At 40.9% G+C, this 22,931-nt stretch overlaps 6 protein-coding genes across 6 annotated transcripts; 3 read left to right on the top strand and 3 right to left on the bottom strand.

The window, feature by feature from the left end:
• Positions 1 to 2,089: 2,089 nt before the first annotated feature.
• On the bottom strand, positions 2,090 to 2,248 carry C8R40DRAFT_1043470 (uncharacterized protein; the record flags this gene model as incomplete). The annotated part of the gene is made up of 1 exon (XM_046224168.1): positions 2,090 to 2,248. A coding segment is annotated over one exon (159 nt), but the record flags the coding sequence as incomplete, so codon positions are not given.
• Positions 2,249 to 4,193: 1,945 nt separating this feature from the next.
• On the bottom strand, positions 4,194 to 7,311 carry C8R40DRAFT_1169794 (uncharacterized protein; the record flags this gene model as incomplete). The annotated part of the gene is made up of 9 exons (XM_046231430.1): positions 4,194 to 4,643; positions 4,762 to 4,864; positions 4,980 to 5,302; positions 5,780 to 5,797; positions 5,851 to 6,061; positions 6,102 to 6,570; positions 6,629 to 6,995; positions 7,072 to 7,234; positions 7,283 to 7,311. 9 exons carry the CDS (start codon positions 7,309 to 7,311, stop codon positions 4,194 to 4,196), a joined length of 2,133 nt encoding a protein of 710 aa, XP_046087237.1.
• A 1,724-nt stretch (positions 7,312 to 9,035) lies between these two features.
• C8R40DRAFT_996716 (uncharacterized protein) lies at positions 9,036 to 9,545 on the top strand (the record flags this gene model as incomplete). The annotated part of the gene is made up of 1 exon (XM_046236783.1): positions 9,036 to 9,545. A coding segment is annotated over one exon (510 nt), but the record flags the coding sequence as incomplete, so codon positions are not given.
• Positions 9,546 to 10,751: 1,206 nt separating this feature from the next.
• C8R40DRAFT_1043103 (uncharacterized protein) lies at positions 10,752 to 11,162 on the top strand (the record flags this gene model as incomplete). The annotated part of the gene is made up of 1 exon (XM_046224142.1): positions 10,752 to 11,162. A coding segment is annotated over one exon (411 nt), but the record flags the coding sequence as incomplete, so codon positions are not given.
• A 4,560-nt stretch (positions 11,163 to 15,722) lies between these two features.
• On the bottom strand, positions 15,723 to 16,317 carry C8R40DRAFT_1043178 (uncharacterized protein; the record flags this gene model as incomplete). The annotated part of the gene is made up of 3 exons (XM_046224149.1): positions 15,723 to 15,859; positions 15,909 to 16,175; positions 16,224 to 16,317. Coding segments are annotated over 3 exons (498 nt in total), but the record flags the coding sequence as incomplete, so codon positions are not given.
• A 227-nt stretch (positions 16,318 to 16,544) lies between these two features.
• On the top strand, positions 16,545 to 20,463 carry C8R40DRAFT_1100973 (PHD-zinc-finger like domain-containing protein; the record flags this gene model as incomplete). Its single annotated transcript, XM_046227925.1, has 14 exons — positions 16,545 to 16,647; positions 16,703 to 16,779; positions 16,860 to 17,027; positions 17,090 to 17,260; positions 17,334 to 17,552; positions 17,577 to 17,699; positions 17,764 to 17,933; positions 18,027 to 18,171; positions 18,230 to 18,250; positions 18,365 to 18,851; positions 18,874 to 19,119; positions 19,157 to 19,805; positions 19,884 to 20,224; positions 20,316 to 20,463. Coding segments are annotated over 14 exons (3,068 nt in total), but the record flags the coding sequence as incomplete, so codon positions are not given.
• Positions 20,464 to 22,931: the final 2,468 nt, after the last annotated feature.

Raw genomic sequence — 22,931 nt, forward strand, 5'->3', positions numbered from 1 at the left:
CTGGGAGTTTTTCCTGTTGTCGTACTGTGAGAGGGTCAGTACTCTCCCCTTGTATCCTTTCGATAGCGGCTACTTGGCCGCTGACTCTTCCACCCGCGTTCGAAGCTGACTCCATGTCTAGCTGCGGTACCGGTCCAGGGGGAGGTCCTCTCGTTCCCCAGGTAGGGGAGTATGCGAAACCTCCCATGGGACTACTGGCAGATTGGGCGTAACCCATGGAGGTATACCTCCGTTGTGGTGGTCCCATTCCAGGTTCCACTGGAGGGGGTCCCTGAACCTCTGGTTGACGTCCCTCTGGGGTCCGGATGTTGCTGGCGGTTTTATCCCCAAACGACTGTTCTGGGATGGACATCAGGCGTTGACCAGCTGCCACCGTGATGACAGTGGAGCTAGCAGCCTGGTTCGACTTTTGAGCTTGTGTCGTGTTTCCACGAGATAAGGTGCTCTTTTGCTTCTTTGATTTGGTATTGGAACTAGAAGGTCGTTCCGTTGATGTCGCCGACATTTTGTCACGACGAGTCCGTTCAGTGACGGGAGAGCTTGGTATAATGTAAGACCTGGGTCAAAATAGGTCTTAGGGTAGGTTTTGGTATGTGGAGGTTTATGTTGTAGCGTGCTAGGAGCAGGCTGGAGCTCAAAGGGAGCTACGAGAACCGCGACCGAGGACGGGAATGACCTAGTAGTGGCTGGAACGATGAGATGGTGACCCTTGAGGGGTCCCTAGGAGGTCCAGGGAGGTCCCTAAGGCGTAGGGAGGTTAAGGAAGAGTGCGGGACCGTATGATATTGCGTAGTAGGAGTTGTACTCGCTAGAACGTCAATATAGGATCGAGTAGGTCGTGTGTGTAAATGGGTCTCGAGGGTGTAAGCTCCTGAGAAGGGATGTGCCACGGAGGGTAGGTCCCTGGGGCTAGGCTTGAGGATGGACGTCCTCGAGTGTGGGAGGTGGCAACGGAGAAGCAGTATGTAGTTTGACGTGAGGGGTAGCTTCGACGTTACCTAGATTGAGGTCCTGCAGCCTATAGAGTAGCTAGGGAGCTCGAGGAGGTTTGGGGAGGTTGGCTCACCGAGGCGATAGGCGTTGGGGAGCTTTAGTATTGTTTGAGGGAGCTCGGGAACTCACTCGGATTGCTTAGACGTGAAGTAAAAGCGTGTATTGAATCGTATAGACGATCACAGAGACGATAGACAAGAATTGAGAGAAACAGAGGCAGAGAAATAGAGAGTAAAGAGAATTCCGTATAGGTAGCAGGTACAAAGGGACAGGGACTGGACCTATGTAAAGGGTGTGTGTTCAAAATATACCAAGCTAGGGACGCTTATGTTACAGATGATACTTATATAGGTGGGCTGAATAGTAACGGGACATTGTAATAAACGAGCATCTAATGGGGTTGGCGTGAAGTGCGGAACCCATGAGGCTAAATTGATAGGGGATTGTCCGGCGGCGTATGCGAGTCGTGGAGCTGTCGCTTCAGATGGAGGTTAGCGTTGGTGGGGAGGTTAGCTAGGGTTCTGTGGTTCATGGAGGTTTATGGGAGGTTATTTGGGAGGTGTAAGGGAGCTGATACGCTGTTCTGGGATGTCTAGGAGGTTGACAAGGGGAGCTTTTGGGACAGGGCATGACAGATATTCTCCATATCATAGAGGTGTACACATGAATTGGGATTAGTCGTTACTGAGTGCTAAGTCGTTAGCAATACAAACACGTCAAGTTATACGTAAGTAGTACAGCACGCACGAAGGAGGCATACGCAGGCATACGCCCGTTTGGATTCGAGAAACAGCGGATGGGAAAACAAAATCCAAAGATTAAGAGGAATATAGTGTTTTCTGAGAATGAACAGAAGATCCTTTTCTGCAGCAACGGCAGCGTGAAGTCTGGTTGTTGGATCTGAATAAGTCGAATCTATATAAACCACGATTCGCACAAAGTTTTCAGGATACGGCGCGGTCTGAGAAAATTGAGTTGTGAATGGTTTCGAGAGTCAATGTGGTGACGTAGTAAGAAAGCTAAGTTGGTATAGCACCAATCGTAGGAGACATTAGTACAAAGAATTAGCGACATACGTCTGTTGTACAATCTCTAGCTATGAAGATAAGCACACCGAAATCAAAGTCCAATCTTCATAGTACTTTACGAAGAACGGGTTGTTATGATCGAACAACGCAGGAGCAGGAAGTGTTGCCGTAGCCGTATGAGCTTTCACGGCGAACTTGGTATCTCCATCGCTCAATCGTTTCCCTAACGGTTACAGTCGTTGTGTTATCTTTCGAATGAAAGGAAGTTTTTTTTTTTTTTGAAGGTATTTGTGTTGTGTCCGGGGCATGAGACGTGATTTTTGAGAAATTGGGGAGGAAGGAACTAATGTAAGGTGAGATTTTGCGCGCCGTGACATCAATACCCAGTTGACTGAAGAAATGAAATAAAAATATTATGATTAGACATACAAAGGCGTTTCCGAAGTCCGTTGTCTGTTTTGTAATTGGGTTGAACAGTCCCGTTGCTCCCAGTCCTGCATTTCGACCGACGATTTCTTATTACATCGTAAATTCGGCTCCACGAACGACTTCGGGTTAGCTATTCAGCTTCAATAGCATAAATTCTCTCCATCGCATCGACAAGCATGTTCGTCTCCTTGGCGAATTCTTGCAATGTACAGATACAGCTGAGATATGAAACGGAGCTGAGTGAAAGATGTAAGAGGTAAGATTCCAAAGAGGAAGCGACAAGTACATCGAAAAGACGTGTTCAGTGCTCTGTCCACTACTGAGAAAGACATTTTTACGTTTCGACATTGACGTTACAGTGTTTGAAGGTCCTCTCGCAGAAACGGGGGTTATAGGCATTGATTCTTCGGATGAGTATTGAGAGATTGAGGTCCGACCTAGAACGATCTTGTAATAGAGTCTCATCATAGCGAGATTAGAGGTGGTTTGAAAGCAAAGTAGGCCAGTTTGAGTCGATTGAATCAATTCATCGAGTTCTAAAAAGTGGAACTGGTTGTGGTGTGCGACGATGGATTTGTTGTGAAAGGATGAAGGATTCATGAAGGCGTTCGTCACTCGTGGTACAGGTGCTGTATATGAGAATAGAATTAGAAAATGAAGCCTTGATATAAGGAGCAAGTCACACACAAAAAGAGCTTTCATGGGGGCCCGAGATCATTCACCACGTCTCCGGACATGACAGCGTCTTTGTTCAGCATTGCCGTTTGTTCGTCATCATCCTGCAGTATAGAAACTGTCAATGAGTGATCGACGAAAGGTCCTTGTTTACTTGACGGCACTCGGTGACTTTTCTTGCTCATTGATTTTCGTTCCACTGCACCTGGTTGCGTTAGTTGAAACTGCAGCTTTGCCCCTTTTGAGTCCATTGAGTTGTTGTGGTAGTCGATTGAAACTATTCATTGCGTCCTGATAAGCTTTTCTCCTTTCATCACTGTAGGAGTCAAGTATAGGTTCACTTGCTCAGGTAAGTTTGGTGAAACCGCCGGTGGAAGGCGTGTGATAAGTGTGGAAAGTTCTTCTTCGTTGACGTGCGTATTGTGAATATATTAGTGTATGTTAGGGAACAAATAATTGTACTCGCTTCACGATCATCATAATGGTCATCATTTTGCAAGATACGAGTGGATGAATACGCCGAAGTGTTGCAAAATCAATTGGAAACAATCACCGTTGTTGAATGCATATCGACTGAATCACAATCGGAGTCTGATTCTGTAGGACTTTATCTGGCAAAGAATTCATCTTGATCAATGAGCGACTGGATGTCGATGGAAACATGTGATTCTACCATGCTGTTTCTAGGTGTGATGTTTCCGATGGGTATTCTGGTAATGTGAGCCCTGCTTGTTCTCCTGAACGAAGTCGGAGTGGGGGTAATCTGACCTCCATTTTCCAACAATTGTCCGAACAGTGACCGCTCGCGAAGTGTATAGTTTCTTGCATTAAGCCGCAGGAGAGCGCTGTTTGGTTTGCGATTCTGAAGAAGATCAGTGGTGGTAGCGCTGCGGCTAAGTGAAGGTGTACTGAGAGGTTCCTCGAAGCTATGCGCCGTCCATGAATGACGTCGACAGTTCAGGTGTCGTTGATCGTGTACAGTATGATCTGATAAGGACCGAGGTAGGTTCTGGTTGAAGACTACTATCATCAACACTGCGTCCAGCATCTATATCGCGAACAGGACCGTTACAATAAGAAGATGATGGAATATAGGGTATCCAGGACGAAATAGAGTTGATGTTTTGGTGGTTCATTGTTATAACGGGCAGGGAGCACAAACATCGTACCAAAAACATCGTCCTCCTGTGTGGGGAAGATGACGTTGTATGAATCTGAGGAAGACAATTGTTCGAAGGGGGTGCGATTGGAATTAGGGAACGCAACGAATAGTTCCGACAAATCGGAGGTATTTGTCTCGGTCAGGGCGAGCGCGAGGTGGACTGAAGCACCAGAAGCAGCGGTAGTGGGGATTCTGATTGGCGGGAAATACTGAGTGACTGCGATAGGTGGATTAGAAGAAGGATATGTGGCGATGAAGTTTGATGCGATAGTGAAATTGTTGTTGGGGGTCAAAGGACCGATAAAGGCACTCCTCCAGGGATTTGAATTCTGGACGGTAGATTTGAACCACGTTGTCTGATGAGCTTCAGTTTAGAAGATTGAGAAGTTAGCGGGAAGAAGCTCCTGTAGTTCAAGAAATAAACAAAAGAAAAGTTATTATGCTATCGAGAAAATAGTGACCTAAAGAACAAACCTTGTCTAGGGGAAGTCCAGAAGTTTGAGAATCAGCAAAGGTGTTAGCAGTGTCAAAGGCTGCATTCGTCGCGATGAACGAAGCGACATCATCTGAGCCGCTGCTACAGATACGAACAGAAATGGTGTTAACAAGCACGTTCAGGAGCGGGGGTTATCTATATTTAGAAGCCGGGGGGTACATTCCTGGATAGTATTCGCATCCATCTCCTCCAAAACTCTTTGTAGCAAAGTGATGTGAGTCTGTTCATCGGCAAAACATCGTCGTAGTTTGCCTTGACAGTTGCGGCAAACTTAGTCGCTTCAAAAGCATCGGCGGAGAACTTGGCTAAGGCTTGAGTGTAGAGAGCGCCCTGGACGTGTTCGAGGATACGAGCGTAGTTCAACACCTCTGCATCGGAGATCAAAGAGTAATGAGAGGAATTCCATGTAGATGATGAAGAAGAAGAGTGGGACGACGCTGAATCACGCGATTTCCGATCAATATCGATTGTCTGCTTCGAAGGATCGTATAGGTTTTTTTGAAAGAGAAAATCCCCAACCTAGAAAGAAATAGATCCTATTTCATCATCGGCGTGTCAAAGTGGAAAGTTGAAAAATCAAAAGAATTCAAGGAAATATAACGAAGATGAGGATGGCTTGGAAGTTTCACCGCGGCTTGTATAGTTGGATTTTGACACAAAATGTCTCAAACGCGATAAGCCACCAGCTCCTGTATGTCATGTCCTTTGATTTATTCAGAATGAGTTCACATCAATGTTTAATAGGACATGGTCGAATCGTTAATATTCAAGAAAAAAATGAAATTGTAAGGAGAATAATCATGGATATACATCTGTTTGTGACAACCAATGGTAAGATTGTATGAAAAGAAATCGTTGGTGTTTTTAATGTAGAGAAATGACAATGTCGTCAGAAAGGAAAGAATGTATCAATGATCGCAATACATCCAAGTTTACGTGCGTTTTCGGAGGCCCAAGTTTTATCATCAGCATAAGTTTTCTAGATTCTTCACTGACGTTTAGATAAGGATTATCCTGATTAACGGTGAATGTTAATGATTTCATCAATAAAATTGTATCCAACTAACCATGTTCATCGTTGCGAATTGTCGTTGAAGTGTTAATATTAGTTTCGCCAAGTCTTGCGCGTTTGAAGGAGATATAGGAAATGCAGAAGTATTTGCCAAGTCAAACAGCTTTTTGAATTCAGACCAAAAAGGTGTTTTTGTAATAGACGGCTTGTTTGTATTTCGGACGATGTTCTGAATTGCTGCCATTGCAGCGTCTCCGCTGAGAGTACTGTTAGTAGATCAACGGTTATGTTATATGTTATTCATACCGGAGTGTTCTCGTTCTGATAAGTTCATTTATAGTGACAGCCTCAGCTCTAACCTGTGCAACATTATGTGGTCCAACGACATAGTTTTCCTTCGCTTCGGAGATATCCAACGAATAAACGTCGATTGTGTTATATTGTCGAGTATACGCCATATCCCAGCTGTTCAATTCGAAAAGATCGTTGGTAGGCATACCATCACTCAGATGTTCGAAAATAATACGGTAGCAGTGTCTGTCACCGACGTATCTGGACAACAGAAATGAAAGTGATGAAGATGGATTGCAAGCCTGTTCGAACGTCGGGGTATGCATTATGTTGAATCCACGATCCTGATATTTTCGTATTGGATACATTTGAAGTTCGTTCAGAGGTGCTCGAAGATTGATAAGCATTGTAGTTTTCTCCTCCAAGGTGAGCTTCGAGAATAAGCAGTAGGCAGCTCGATGTGTAAGTACGTTCATTACACATGCTGAGCGAAGTTTGGAATCAGTTTCTTCTGTAGATCATCAAGTAAGACTTGAACAAACTTGAATGAAAACAAAATATGGTTTCCAGAGGTGGACCTGCAGTGGCGATGAGCTGTATCTTAGATGATCCTCGAACGAAATCCCAGACAGTCTTCACAGAATTGAAAGTGTAATCTGACGGGTCTACATCGTTTGGTACAGCTATCACTTCATTGTCTTTGCCTGTTTCCAGGATTTGAGTGAATGCGTCGGTGAAATCGTTTTTTTGGTTTTCTTTTGGTTTGAATAGATAGCCCTGTGATATAAACCATTCACCCGCAGTTTTACAGCGGTTGATTTGGCAATATGTGTCTAGATCGCCACTGTATTGTTCTCGGTTGAAGAATTCGAGAGCCGTCGATCCAGAAACGATAAGAGCCGTGGAACTCTGTATAATGAACCGGTGAAGAAGTAGTGTATTAGATAGCGCATCATCCACGTGCCTGTAGCCGTTGGAACTCGACGATTTCTTTCATGTTGAAGAAATTCCGATAAGCATGTTTAATGGTGAATACACGTCGCTTGTAGTTTGTAATATCAGTGTTTGCGATCTTGGACGTTCTACTGAGAGAAGCAAGATCGTTTAGAGTTAGCCCATCCAATATCATCTCTGAGGTCTCTAAGGGACTAGAAGAAAATTAGTGCGAATAAGAAATCGAGACATGATATGTATACATTTTCTGATTGAAAATTGAAGGAGACATAAGATGATGTTGAAAATTTGACGGGTGATCTGAAATAACTCGATAGATATGCAAAACAGATTCCATGTTTATTTATGCATTTGTAGTGAAAAGTTTGCACACGAACCTATTGTTTTTCCTTTATGGTGAATGTTTCCACATGTCAATTTCACGAATTATACGTTGTGAAATATTTCCTTCGAATGTTACTTGTAATCAACGTTGAATATGGTAGACTATCAATCCGATTTATGTAGACAATTCAAAGAAAGCGTTGTTGTTGTACGGAGAAGTCGAAACTTTGATCTATAGTCAACATGTACAGATAGATATGGTTGTATTCATGCAAGTAATCGTATCTATTTATACTACATATGTGGATGATACAAATCGATATTGATGCAAATGTAGGGAAAATAAATGTCAAACATGTTGGTGTAGATCAATGAAGGAGTAACAACATTAACTGGTATATAGATTATATTCATATCACAATCTAGTACAAGCATCGTCAATGAATCAATCTGTTAGTCATTATATGTATAAATTTTCGTGCTTTAAAAGTGATATAATTCATATAATTTTAATGAACTAGAACAGTTTCTGTTCTATTCAGCCCAACAATGGAATCTCTTCAAACAGTTGCTTCAACTCTTTCTTGCTCTGCTCCTCCCTGGTTGTCACCAGAACATATTAATAGTTGCAGAATTCATTTTAGAAAACTTCCTATCCGTATGTTGTCATCATTTGTAGGAAGTCGACGTCAAAAACATACTGTTGTAGATGATCTTGTACAAAGATTGTTACGTTTCTCTACGGATAATGCTGTTAACGAACCAGAAAACTCAAATGTATACTCAGAAATACATAAGCGATGTAGTTTGCAATTTGGTGAAGTTGTGACAAAGATTTTGTACACACATTTTCGTGCTCATCATGAGATTGATCGGTGTGATGATCCATTGCTTGCAAAGAGCAATTTGGGTGTAATTATTACTGTGTTTCAAAATTTGACAAAGGAAGAGATGTTGAATATGAAACAAGCTTTGAAGATATTTGAACGCAAAGATAAATCCATGTTAGTTTTCTATAGTTTGAATGATGAAGGTCGTTCAGAGATTAGATCAAATGATGTATTCAAATTAATGGGAAAGTGTTTTCAACGAGACTACAAGAAGTATTATTTCAAAGACAATATAGGAATATGTGATGATTATTTGTATCACTACGGCATCCCATTGACAGACATTGGTTTACAGGATGTTGTGTTCCAAGTGCTGGTGGCTCTGGGTTATGCGCAAGATATTTTGGAACAAATACTTTATTCAGTCCAAAGTAAAGATCTTTCATATTCAAATCGAAATTTTTATAAGAAGAACAAGCGAAAACAAACACGTATTGAACGTGCATCTAAAGAGTATTCTTTACTGCACCAATGTTCTGAATCGTGGCCGGAAAAAATTTCTATTGAAACAAAAATGAATTGTGTGAGAAATTACAGACAATTCGTTCAATATTTGCCCCCATCGATTTGTGCATGTTGCGGATCCGAAGATGGTTTACGTACTGGATCTTATAAGACTCAGGCAGAGTGGCCTGATTTGTCTGTTCTACGGATAAAAGATCCATATATCATTGCAAACACCCCCCACTCACGGTTCATTTACATCTGTAGAGATCTAGATGGATTATTATTGAATAAAGAAGGAATCCGTTCTGTTGATGTATCTTGCACAGTGTTTGAGATATATTTCTGCCATGATTGTTATGGTTCATTAAGGCGTTTAAAAATGCCACGGTTGGCATTGAACAATTGCTTGTATCGAGGAGAACCATTGAAACAGTTAGAAAATGTGACATGGGTGGAGGAAATGGCTTGCAGCATTTATAGAACAACGGCACATGTTACACGTATATTTGGTTCTTCTAGTGTTACTGATCCACTTCAGTTGCATGGTAATGTTTGTGCTCATCCACTTAATGTGTGTGCAACTGCAAAGAAACTACCTTGGAGTCCTACAGATTTGAATGATTTGATTACTATTATCTTTGTAGGAAAGAGGAAACTCACAGAAACAGATTTGCTCAAATTTAAACCTTTCTTTGTGAGGAGATCTGTTATAAGAATGCTTCTTTCTGATCTATGTAAGCGTAACAGACTGTATAAGGATCTGTACTCTATGGATAACAGTGTCTTGAATCAGTACCCAGAAAATGATATACTACCAGGCCTTGCAGAGCGGATCATCTACGATCATGAAAGTTCATCTACCAATTTGTTTGGTACTGAATCAAATGGTTTTGATGATCATCCTGCTGAATTACTTAGTAATTCTGTAGAAGAAAGTATTCTATTAGAACGATCTGGATTATATGATCCTGAATCACAAGATGTACCAGCCAGATTCATGACAGCTTCATCAATTAATAACATTGCACAGTCTTTGTCATCAACAGATGTTAATAAAAAAGATGTTTTTTTAATGTATGAAAGAGATCCAATTAATGAATATAATAATCCTGACCTGTTTCCTGGAATGTTTCCAACATTATTTCCATTGGGGATTGGAGGATTTGAGGATGATCATCAGTGTCCGGCTGTTTCGCTGGAAGCTCATGTTGAACATTTACTTGATCAATCCTCACGTGAATTTCGATATCATCATCTTTTTTCTTTTGTTGCTTTAAATTTAATTCAGAGAAGAAAAGCACATCTTCATACATCATTATCAATTTCATCAAAAAAATTTGCAATGGTTGCCCCTGCTTTTACAACAGTTACTGCGGATGTTTTATTGGATTTAGCACAGAAGCTTAAAGATGAAAAAGACAAATCTGACTTTTCAGAGGATGAGCAACATGCTTTTCAGTTGTTGAACCAGGTGAATATAATTTCGGCTAAAATTCCAGGATCTCAAGCATCAAGAACCACAACACGTAATCATATCAGATGTTATTATGCTTATTTTGGTATGCCACAGTTGTTCCTCACATTAAATCCATCAGCAGTGCATAGTCCAATATTTCAAGTAATGTATGGTGAATCTGATATTAATTTAGCTGAACGGTTCCCCCACGTTGTTCATCCTCGCAGTGAGCGTGCATGTCGGGTTGCTCGAGATCCTGTTGCTGCAGCGGATTTTTTTGATTTTATGTATCATACTATATTTGAACAATTACTTGGTTGGGATTTCAAAGTTGGCAAGAGTACTGATCATGGAGGGATATTTGGACATCTCCGTGCTTTTTTTGGCTGTGCTGAACTTACAGAAAGGGGATGTTTTCATGGACATTATCTTTTGTTTCTACGAGGTGGCTTAAATCCTTCTGAAATTCATGAGAGATTAGGTCGATTAGATGGATATTCCGAGAAATTTTTCTCATTTTTTGATGACATTATTCACCATCATCTTCCATGTATTGATTTTGTTTTACCTGAAGGTTATGAACCTCGAGTTGAAATGCCACCGGAATTTCATGTGATTGACAAGAATAACACTGTTTCTACAGAGTTAATATGTGATTGGGAAAAACTGTTTGAAGATGAACACAAAAGGATAGGTGAAAGATTTCAGAGACATCGTTGTCGCCCAGTATGTCATAAAGGTCAGACAAATACAGATGTTTGCCGTTTTGGTTATCCCCATGAAATTGTTGAGAATTCTAATTACGACATCAAGCAAAATTCAATCATTTTTGCACGTAAAGAAACTGATGTCAATGGACACAACCCACAATTGTTGGTATGTACTAGACACAATCATGATATTAAATGTATATTATCTGGTAAGGCTGCCAAAGCTGCAATGTTTTATATTTCTGATTACATAACAAAAATGCCACTAAATACAGAAGCACTACTTTCAACATTGTCAAAAGCAGTTGCCTCATTAACACCTGATGAGTCCGATGAATCAGCTGTGTTTGATTCAAAAAAACTGTTACATCGATGTCTAACTCATTTTGGGCGCAAACAACAGATTCATGCACAGCAATGTGCAAGATATCTTCGCAGACAAGGAGACAATATGTGTTCACATCAAACAATCCCATTGCCATCTGCAAATCTGATGATTTTCATTCAACAAAAATATTTCAAACATAGTTGTAATTGGGAGGATGACAGCAGCACCGATGACTTGGATTTGCAACTTTCACTTAGTGTCAAAAACGGTAAAATGATTGGTTATAATCAAGTCATTGATTACTGGTATCGAGATTCACTTCTCGATGATATGTGCTTTTATGATTTCATCCGGTATATCTCTCTACAACCAAAAAGTAGAACCAGAACACCAAATACTTCAACAACACGTTTAGGAGTATTATCCCGGTATAAATTGTCAGCCAATCATCCACTTTGTGATACTCATGAGCTTATTCAACATACGAATTACAAACAAGGTGATGTAGGAAAAGAATATGTTCCTGTCATGATTGGAGCGATTCCCCCAAGAAAAAATCAACAACAGTATGCATTGTTTGTTCTTGCTCATTTCAAACCTTTTTCTGAAAGAAGGGTTCTTGTGAAAGATGATAAAGTTGAATCGGAATTTCATAACCTACTGATATCACCTGAACATCAAAAAGTATTAAGTAACTGGGAAGAAATACATGAATGTGCTGATCAGCGGGATGCTGAAAGATTACGTAAAAGAGCAAGTATGTTGGTGCAAACAACACACGTCCCAGTAACAATTGATGAAGAGCTAGATGATGAAGATGAAACATGTTATGTTTTTATTGATGCCAAAACATTGAATCCTAAGAATTCAAAAGGCAATGAAGATAATCATGAATTGCAGTTGTTAAAAATGGATTTAACCAAGTCAGCTTGGTTAAATCACCCCCCTGAAAAATTAAAGAAATCTATGTCAACTAGCTCAAATGTTTCAGTTAAGCTACCTTCATTAAACTTTACAAATGTTCATAAATGGATAAAGGACAGTAAAATGATTGCAGAAAACCTGTCAAGTGCACGTTTTAGACAAACTAATTTGTCTTCCCAGAACTCATACAAAAGCAATGAAGACTTATTACATACAACCAAAGGCACATACAAAGATTATTACAAAAGTAAAATGACAACCAATGTTGCAGACCATAATATGTCAGTGTTTACTCCAGCAGAGGTAAAAAATCTTATTGCAAAAGAATATAATCTGAGTAATGAGCAGAGCGTTGCATTTGAAATTATCTCTTCAGTTGTTATATTCAGGGAAATTTTGAAAATTCCTGAATGGACTGAAAAACGCCCATTGATCATGAATTTAACAGGACCGGGAGGGACAGGTAAAACACACGTGGTTCAAGCAGTTCAAAAAGTTATGGAACATTATGGAATGGGTCATGCCTATCGCGCACTAGCTCCTACAGGTAATGCAGCTTCTCTTATTAATGGTAAAACTATCCACTCTGGTCTTAACATTAAAGTACGTGAACATGGAAATGGAAGATCAAAGCGAAATTTAGGTGAATTAAAAGAAAAAATGGCAGTATATGCAACAGTAAAGAAAAACAATTCTTTACGAACAGAATGGAAAGATGTATGTTTATTACTAATTGATGAGGTATCAATGGTTGACTCAATCCTTTTAGCAGATATAGATGGATCTTTACGCTATGCAAAGGAAAAGCCTGATGATTTCTTTGGAGGTATTAATATTATATTTTCAGGAGATCCTTTCCAATATCCTCCTGTGGGTACTTCACTATATACACCTATTAGATCTACAGGAAAACAAAATGAGGATGAATTAATGCGGAGACTAGGAAGAATGGCATGGAAGTCTATCAATGCTGTTGTAGAACTTCATGTGCAAAAACGAATGGAAGATGATCCTGAGTATGCAGCAGCTGTGTCTCGATTACGTATACGTGAATGCATTAAGTCCGATGTTGACTTGTTCAACTCACGTGCAATCAAAACATTAAGTAATCCTAAAGGTGTCATTTTTGATTCTGAAACTGACTATCTTGCCTCCATGATTGTTTCAAAAAATACGACAAGACGGGCATTGAATGAATATAAAGCAATTGCTATTTGTAATGGTGTGGAATCTCTTGAACTAATCAAAGTTGTTGCCCATGATGAATTGAAATATAAGAAATATACTCAGAAAAAATCAAAGCATGAAAATTCATTTCCCTCAACTTTTGAACAAACACAATTGCAATCTATGGATACTTCATCTGCAAAATTTAGGGCTAGTTTGCCAGGAATATTAAATTTGTATATTGGAATGCCTGTAATATTGAAGCATGAAAATATTAATACTGAACTCGGAATCACAAATGGTGCAAGAGGTTGTTTACGAAAATTAGAATTGTTAGTTGATAATAATGGTTTTACGTATTGTGAATATGCTCTGATTGAATTTTTTGACTGTAAAGTACAATTACCAGGATTACCTAAAGGTTATTTTCCAGTTAAAGCTAGATCATGGCACTTTACCACATATATATGGAATGATAAACATGAGAAAGTGTTGGTTTCTGTTGTGAGAAAGCAATTGCCATTTGAACCTCTATTTGCACTTACTGGCCAGGGTGCTCAAGGGCGCACATTACCTGCCATTTTATGCATGTTGCATTTAGGTGGATATGGATCATATGTTGCTGCTTCTAGACCACGTACTCGTAAAGGATTGTTTATTACAAAGAAAGTCACACTAGATGATCTCAACACACCTGCCATTCCTTATGATCTTTGGTTTGAAATGCGTCGATTTCGTGCCATTGCTCACAACACTAAGATCATCTGGGGTTTTGATAAAGGTGATTTGAAAGAAGTCCCTGATGCAGAATCAGAAAAGAAATGTAATTTATTAAATGTACATTATGAATTTAACAACTACACAGATATTAAACGCCAATTGGATGATAGCAACGATAGTCCAAAAAAAAAAAAAATTGCAAAGACTAGTTCCAAATCGAAATCAGAGGGTAATTGTTTTGTTGCAAAACCATTAGATCACAATATGTTCATTATCAAAGGACCTTCTTGGGACAGTGAAAATTGGAGTTGCTCATTTGACACAGCATTTATTGTTTTGTACAACTGTTTTTTTTCAATGTCCGAAAGATCTCGGCAGATATGGATGAATCAGTCAAGATCAAAACATTTATTCAATCACTTACAGAAATTGTTGTCAAATGTTATGGAAACAACTGTTGATAGAATGAATGTTATGCGCAATGAATGGCGTAATGGATTATTTGATCAATTTGGAAGAGCTTGTGTTCAATATGGTCATGTTCTGTTACCAATCTCCACACTTATTCAATGTCATTTGCATGTCTGTGAAAGATCCTGCATACAACTTGAGAGGATCTGTGAACAACATAGTACCTGTTATCAACATAATTCAGGTTTAAAATGTTACAATTTAATTATACCTGCATTGGAACCTTTAAATTCATATAAAGGAATCGTGAATTCTGTGCAAGATTATATTGATGTGATGTTTATGAATCATCATAGCACTTTCCCAATCAACAAAGAGCACAACAATCCTGAATGTGATGAACATTGTAATTCAGTGACAGAAATGAACAATGAATTACCACCAATAATAGCATTTGAAATGATTGGGGTGAATAATATAATACCATCCAATGAGATACATGTATCATTACATAATGTCAATATGAAATTGACTTATGTTCTCAATTCAATTATATATCATGGAATGAATCACTTTTGTGCACGTATTTTCAATATGTATGGGACGTGGTTATATGATGGACAAATTGATGGTGGAAAGCTTCAACATGACAAAATTTCACATAATAACCAAGAAAATTTAAGCATACTGAATGAAAAATTTGCTCATATCTACATCTATGTTCGAAAATGAGAAATCCAAGTTGATCACAATGGAGTTGTTAACATTTCAAGTTTGGTAAGGATGGGTTGAAGGGAAATAATTTTAGTGTCATGAATGCGGCACTTGTAGAGATCAGAGCAATGTTTCATAAATAGCTCAAATTGATATTGTGTGATATCAGGTCTATTTTTTCAAGGTGGTTGGTGTGAATGTGTGGCAACATACAGCATCGATAATCACTTCTAATCACATTTAAGATCAAATGAATGAATCAGCTACTGAAGCATTCACACAATGAACCGGCCAGAAGTTTCATTGTTATTATGGTGCTGATAACACCAAGGACAACCTCTGGATAACCTTGTTGTACGGGTTTTTCTAGGAATTGATTCTGGTAAAACAAAATGTCAATGGGACTTAAAGCGTTCTGAAGAAAATCGGTTTTAGAGTAGATGATGAAAGTTCTAGGCAGTTGCTGTTGTTTGTGTATGCAATGGCGATGAAAGCTGTCACGCAAGTGTTGCAAATACTGCGACGGACATTGCAACATGGGTTCGGTGTTATTAGTCAATCAACAGCAGAGTTTGGTGGGGTAAATTCTGTTCAGATATATTTGTAAGTCAATTTGTCAAGTTTTGTCTGTCTTTCAAATTCGTTGTCTTTTTCATTGACGCGAAGAACTTTGATCCATTTCCGATAGATGAAGTTTGTTTGTTTGCCCGTGAAGAGTCCTTTCAAAACTTGTCAATGTATGAGGAACGGAAGGGCTCTGGCGGACATTTTACGGACTGACGTGTTGTTCACTCATTCGATCCACTAATTCGGTCACCCACCTTCGTATATCCTCCTCTTTAACTGTGACGTTGTCGTTTTCATGAAAATTTGCAAAAGTTATCGGAAGTTCTGTTTCAGTGTCGAATTCGAACAGCGTTTCGTTCATTAAAGTGAGGAACCTTGCGAAGTTAATGCGTTTGTCGACTGATGATACACAAAAAGTATCTCGAGGCCTAAATGATAGGAGGTCGTCGATTATCGTTTGTGTTGGGGTTATGCCTTCTGACCATTGTGAGCAATATATAGTGCAAGTAGCTAGACGACGCTTACCGAGGTTTCTGAAAATGTCTCGTAGATCGCTTTCGTTTCTGCACCCATCTTTTTCGTGGTCAATCACTTGAAATTCTTTGGTAAGCTGTTGAATTTAAGGTGCCTGGAAAAGCGAGAATAATTTCTGGGAATTTATGAGCTTTTTAGTTGAAGGAAGATTTGGCGAAAGACGGTTGGTGTACCTTGACATTGTGCTTAGAGAGCTTATGTAACAGATTCGTGCGTCAACGATGACAGTAAACGTCATTATCGTCGTTCCGATGAGCTTCAGCTACATCTCTACAGCTATGAACGAGGGTGAACTGCAAAGTTCTTTTCGCAATGCCTTCCGAACAATCCACATGTGCATTTTGCGATGATTTTGAAGGAGAGGATAGCGATGTTATTGTGTTTTGTGATGGATGTAACCTCGTTGTCCACCAAGGTGTGCTGTGCGCCATCCAAACCTAATGGTTCCTCACCTGAAGGCTGAAGTATAGACTGCTACGACGTTCCTTACATACCTGAAGGCCAGTTGCTCTGTCGAAAATGTACCGTGTCTCCAGAGAATCCTGTGGTACGTTCATCTATAATCTTGAATCTTCTTAAGTCCTTGTTTTAGCTCGACATCGTACTGATTGTAAAACGTTACCATAGACCTGCATATTATGTCACAACGAAGGAGGTGCCTTCAAACAAATCGTCAACTCTGAATGGGTTCATCTTCTTTGCGCAATATGGGTTCCAGAGACGCGCGTGGCTAACAAAGTTTTCATGGAGTCTGCTATCGGCGTGGACAAAATATCCAAACATAGATGGAAATTGGTATAGTGCCCCCCATTTTCCAACTACCGCAATGCACACGATCTGAAACCTCTTCTTTTCAGAAATGTAGTATCTGTGATATCCGCCCAGGCGTCTGTATACACTGTGCCAAAACCTCCTGTTTTGTCGCTTTTCACACCACATGCGCCCGGAACGAAAAGCTCCTCCTGCCTATGAAGTGCACTCAAGTCGAAAGCGTCCCTTTAACATGCTATTGCGATAAGCATTTTCCTGTAAGCGCGCCTTCCTCATAGACTTCACAGGAAATCTTTCACTCACATTTCTGCACCTGTTGACTGATTTCAGAAAGAACAGCAAGAAGCTCGCAAAGCAGCATTAGCTGCTGAAGCCGACGAAGATGATGAAGATAAAAGGAACCGCTCATCTATAGGGTCCAAATGTGCTCATGCCTTTGCTAAAACCTACAAATGCGGTCCTCCGCTACATCCAGCGATCGTCGTCGATAGGTTCACGCAGTACATATCGAAAATCAATCTCAGGAAACCCGCTAACTTCTTTCTTATGGTTTGCAAATATTAGAGTCTGAAGAGGGAAGCGAGAACGGGTGCACCGTTGTTGAAGAGGTTTCATTTGGAACCTTGGACGGCCGCCGCTGCTGCTGCAGGGAAGGGAAAGTTAAAGAGTGAGGAGGAGAGATGGTTAAAATTTGGGGTGTGTCGATACATATTTCAGTGCTTGTCTTTTGTTCGAGAGCTCAGCAGGTTTCCTTGTGTAGCAACTACGTCAAGTTGAACAATATTTAGAAAAACTTCGGGAATTGTCTGCGCTTATTTGGAAACGGGAAAGCCGAAAGCTTCAGCAGATGGAGATCATTCAGTATGTCTTTACGCAAAACGTGTACCTTCATGATCCCAGGCTATGCTCTGCGTTTGAGCGTATCACAGGGTGCGCAATTCTCTTTCAGTCGTTGTTCTCCGTCTTTTTTCTCGATATTTTCTGATTTGTCGTGAGGTTCGTCGCTGCTAACGTATGATGTAGATATGATAAACACGATTGCTTTAAGAATTCTGTGCACAAAGTGGACGTCCCCGATTACTTCGCTGTTATAACCCAACCAATGTGCTGGTTAATGATCGATGCGAAATTGGATCGACATGAATATTGGGATATGAAAGATTGTAGGGTGAGTTGATTGATTGGATGTCGGTTTTTGAACCACTGACTTGGCTCTCATTGCTTAGAACGATATTGAACTCGTCCTAGTCAACGCGACAACGTACAACAAAGCTGGATCTCCGTTTTACGAGATTACTCAGAAGATTTTGAATTCTGCAATGCCAATCTTGTAAGAACTTGAACATGCATATACGAAGCAGGCTCTGTCTATCCTTGGCGAGCCGCTTGTGAAGACAATCGAATTTTCAACTACTGTAAAAATGGACATGCAGAATACTCCTATATTTCCTTCAACATCGCTTATAGGAAATCTCGAACCTCCTCTAGAACTCGTGGAACTCCTCTTCGTCGAAGCAATTAGAGATGAAAGCTTACTGGTCCTATTCGTTGACCCAATTTCCTCCCTGATCAATATCGAGCTTCCTGTTCTCAAACCGTCATCTCCTTCGCAAACGCACAAAGCGTGCAACAAAGGACCAAAGGCGCGTAATCTGAAGCGCCAAAGCCCTGATCGGAGCGAGGAATATAAACGGTACAAGGACAACAACGCAGAGGAATGTGCGCACAGAGCGGAAGTAGAGGCTGCAATGACCGCCGCCGGTCTAGCTGAGGAGCGCCTCGTTATTCGCACAAGCAGATCGAGGGCTGCTGCTGCTATTGCTTCTACGGTGGGAACGAGCGTGGAGAGTACGCTTTTCGATGTCCCGAGGAGAAGGAGCAGAGGGAGAAGTAGACACGGCGATGATAAGAGAAGAGGAAGGCTTGTCAAACGCAGACCTCCCTTATTCTTCATTCGCTCGTCGGTCCAGGTCACGGCTTCCGGTAGAAACACCTTCAGTACCAGAATTCAAGAATCATGTAGACAATCAAGTTTCGTTCAAGCTGTTCAATAGTGGCTGGATCCTGCCATCCGACCTGAAACGGAGGACTCGCGCTCCAACAGTTTCTCCCACCTGTGCCTGCTACTCATCCTGCCTCTGCGATCGTGTCAGTGCAGGATGCATCTTCTCTTCCGCCACCAAGGAAGAAGTTGAGGCTAGATCGGAGAACTTCGAAGTTGTCGGTATTCAGTACTGCTGAAGAGGACAATCAAACACTCAATTCTAGAATTGGTTCTGCCTTCTTCAATCTTGGTCAAACTTCGTCTGCGGGTCATTGGACCAGAAGTGATACGGCGGGATTGCGTGCTTTATCGCAGGCTGTTGCTGTCAGTGATGAAGATAACGGGCACAAAACGAATATGTATGATACTCCCTCTGTCCGGCTAATAGTTTCTGCACCAGGGGAAAACCCAACGGATGCCCAATCTACGGGTGTCACAGCTGTTGATACCATACTCACTCCTGTGGTCACCGCCACTACCAATATTTACATCGCCGAACTCACGATCGAGCCAAGTGGTCTACCTCAAATAGGAGAGATTATTTGTGGTGCCAATGGCAAACTCATCATTGAAGAGCGCGATTCGTTTGCAATCAGACGTGAGAAATACACGCGTAGGAAGGCGAAGAGCGACAAGCTTACGTACGCTAGTGGACTGGAACAGGTAGTCACCACTTTCGCCAGTAGCTCCCTTGCTTCTGCTTCTACTTCTGAACCCATCTTTAATCTCGATGTGGTTCCGTCGTCTGCGTCGGGATTGTTTCCTTTAAATCACTTGGTACAGACGGAGCCGGGAAACCAGCAGAAATTGGAATCACCTAAACGAGAATGATATAGTAACGCTCTTCCAGGGAAAGGGGGTGGGAGAATGGAAGTCGGATCCGAATTGAGCCCACTGAGTGAAGGTGGAGAGGAAGATGCCGCTGTGATAAAGCTGATACCGCATTCACCACCGCCTGTACGTTCGATGCTGACCTCCAAAATAACTGGTACTAAGTTCCACAGATCTGCTGCAGCTAGAACATCTGTTGCTTGTGAGCCGTCTGCTGTTTCTGCAACTATACCACCTATATCATCTACATTCAAAAAAGCATCCGAAGTGGAGAGCTTTGTTAAAGTGTTTGAATTTGAACCTGACCAACAGCTGCAAGGAGGAACCCTTGTTTGGGCCAAAGCTGGTGTGTATCATGCGATATTTGATCTTTTTTTCGTTCTTTTTCTTTTATCACTTTCGACTTGATCCCAATGTAACTATTTTATTGTGCACAGATACTTTCCTCTGGTCGCCTGCAGTCGTTGTTGGGATTGACGAGCCAACGGTTTCCCCGGCGGCTAAGAAGATGTATATGAGTATGAAGAAGAACAATAAAAATTTAACGCTGCATGTTGTACGATTCTATGATAAACAAGATTTTTGGTGAGTTGCCTTCCCTTCCGATCTTTCCTCGCAGTATCTGACATTTCAATAAAGACAATGTCTGGGTATAGAAACACTGCTGTCTGTTGCGGACGACGATGATCCGTGGATATTATTCATTGCTTGATAGCCTGTGTAGATGCCGACCGTTTGTACAACTATACCGCAATGGATAGTTAGTTGCCTCGCTTATCGAACCTCGGCGTGTCGTGCCGATATTACAGTTGATCTGACGGTTGATGGGTTAGGGGGTTGCCGCCCAGATTGGAGTATCAAATTATAGTAATTATCTTTTCTTGGTTGGTCCAGTGACTTCGAATTCAGGTAGAATGCCATACGGCCCTATTCGGGATCCCAAATTAAAAACTCACCTAAACTCAGATCAGGTGATGATGGAAGTGACATTTCTTTCTTTGCCTAATTAACAGTTGACTCAGAAAATAATGGGAACATGAGAATTTTTTTTCCTTGAGGTTTGAATAGTGATGCATAATGGTCATATTATCTATGAAAAACTTACTGAGCTTTACCCTTCTCAACATTTCTAAAGGATTCTTTCCTGCATTCTCTGATTGACAATAGCCACAAAATATGTTTAAAAGTGACTCAAGGATTTAGACCAGCTGATCAGCATGAAATTTGCTCTACATGTCAACTAGCACTGTCTAGTGTCAACTGTTTTAATAGGTTTTGGATCCAACTTGCTGTGAGTTGCCTGACTTGGGCTCCCAAATGGGGACTAAGCAATGTTTCAAGAACTCCCATTAACAGCCTTTGGTTTGCTGTTTCTTCTTCCAATTCCTTTATATGGCATGGCTGAGGATTCAGCCTTTGTGGCCTCAGAGATGAATGCAGAAGCAGTGGCCTGTAAATGATGCAAAGACTGCCCTATTGTGGGCAAGTACCACTTTGTTAGACCAGCTCAGATTGGAATAAGTCAATGGGTCTGCCAGTTGCATTCAGTACTATTTGAACAAGAAGAAAGAATAGACTATGTGTTAAGATCACGTACACTGCAAAGCTGTGCCAAGGGCCATTCGGTGTCTAAGGGCAGAAGGTCAAATGGGATAGTGGTGAATTGACAATACCACCATTACGCCACTAGTCCCCAGAGATCAAAAGTAGAAGATGTTATCATTCGATGACTCACATACCATCTATGGAACATTGTTCTCATATTACAAACCACTATCTCACTACTGTGTTATCAGTCTCACCATCGTGTACTATTACTCTAGGACTACCAGTAGGATACATTGTATTGTACTTCCTTTCTCTCTCGCTATGTTTAGTTGTAACATGACATCGTCTACCTTGGACTTGTATATAAACCTGTAGTATTCACCTCGTCGAATAAGCAGTCCTCTCTACTCCTTTATCATCTGATCTGTGTGATCAGCTACAGTGCTGTGTGCACTCTATCTCTTACTGCCATTGCTGCTGAATATAACGTGACTATATTCTAACAGGTTATGGGCCCCGCCCTAACCTAAATAAATAAGGAATACGGTGCATACATTGATTTATCTCATTAAGGACTAACCCTCCTCGCAAAGTCAATAACTGTCCAACCAAGCCAACTGCAGCTTGTGCTTATAGGGAACATATTTTTGACAAAAACGATGTCAAGGATCAGTATCACAATCCCAACGGCAGCAAGTACAGAGTTTGCAAAGATCAACCTTGTCCAGATAGATACAACAAAATAACAACTGGTTATAACCCCAGCTTTGCTAGACTTATCGACAGAAAGCAAGAAGACCTTATACTTGGATGAGGAGCACTCACAGAGCAGATTGGATCATCATCATCCCAGAAACCACAGGGTATGCCAGAAGCAGCATCAGCCCCTGAACCAGAATATCCTGTTCTCCCACCACCTAGCTCAGCACTAGACCGACCCTCATCACCGATATCATCACTACCAAGATCTTCGCCACTTGCACGAGATCCGGAAGATCCAGATCCAGGAGCAGAAGTATCAGATCCAGAAAGTGACGAAGACAACGATAATATGTCAAAAGTATTCAAAGCTTTTGACAACGTATCTACGCTTAAAAGTGATGGATCTAACTGGGACACGTGGAAGAATCAAGTGGAGCTAGCCATCCGATCAATTGGATTTTCAGAGCACCTCACATCTGATCCAAAAGATGACGAAGTATGGGAAGCTAAGAAAGACAACAATGAAAATTTATTAAATGCCATCGTGGGCCACCTATCAGACCAGATCTATAGACAATACAAGAATTACAAAAATGTGTTTGATTTGTGGAAAAATTTGCTGAGTGATTTTGATTCAAAAAGTGCTCTCACTGAAGCGCACTTACAACAACAGCTTCATTCCATGCGCTGCCGTGAACCGTCAAAGGTTAATGAGCATTTGGATAAATTGTTGGAAATCAGAGACAGTTTGGAGGTGCGGAAAATCACCATTGCCGAGGAAATGTTCAATAATACGATCATCA

This window comes from Lentinula edodes, assembly GCF_021015755.1.
Source record: "Lentinula edodes strain Le(Bin) 0899 ss11 chromosome Unknown C8R40scaffold_14, whole genome shotgun sequence".
NCBI lineage: Eukaryota > Fungi > Basidiomycota > Agaricomycetes > Agaricales > Omphalotaceae > Lentinula > Lentinula edodes.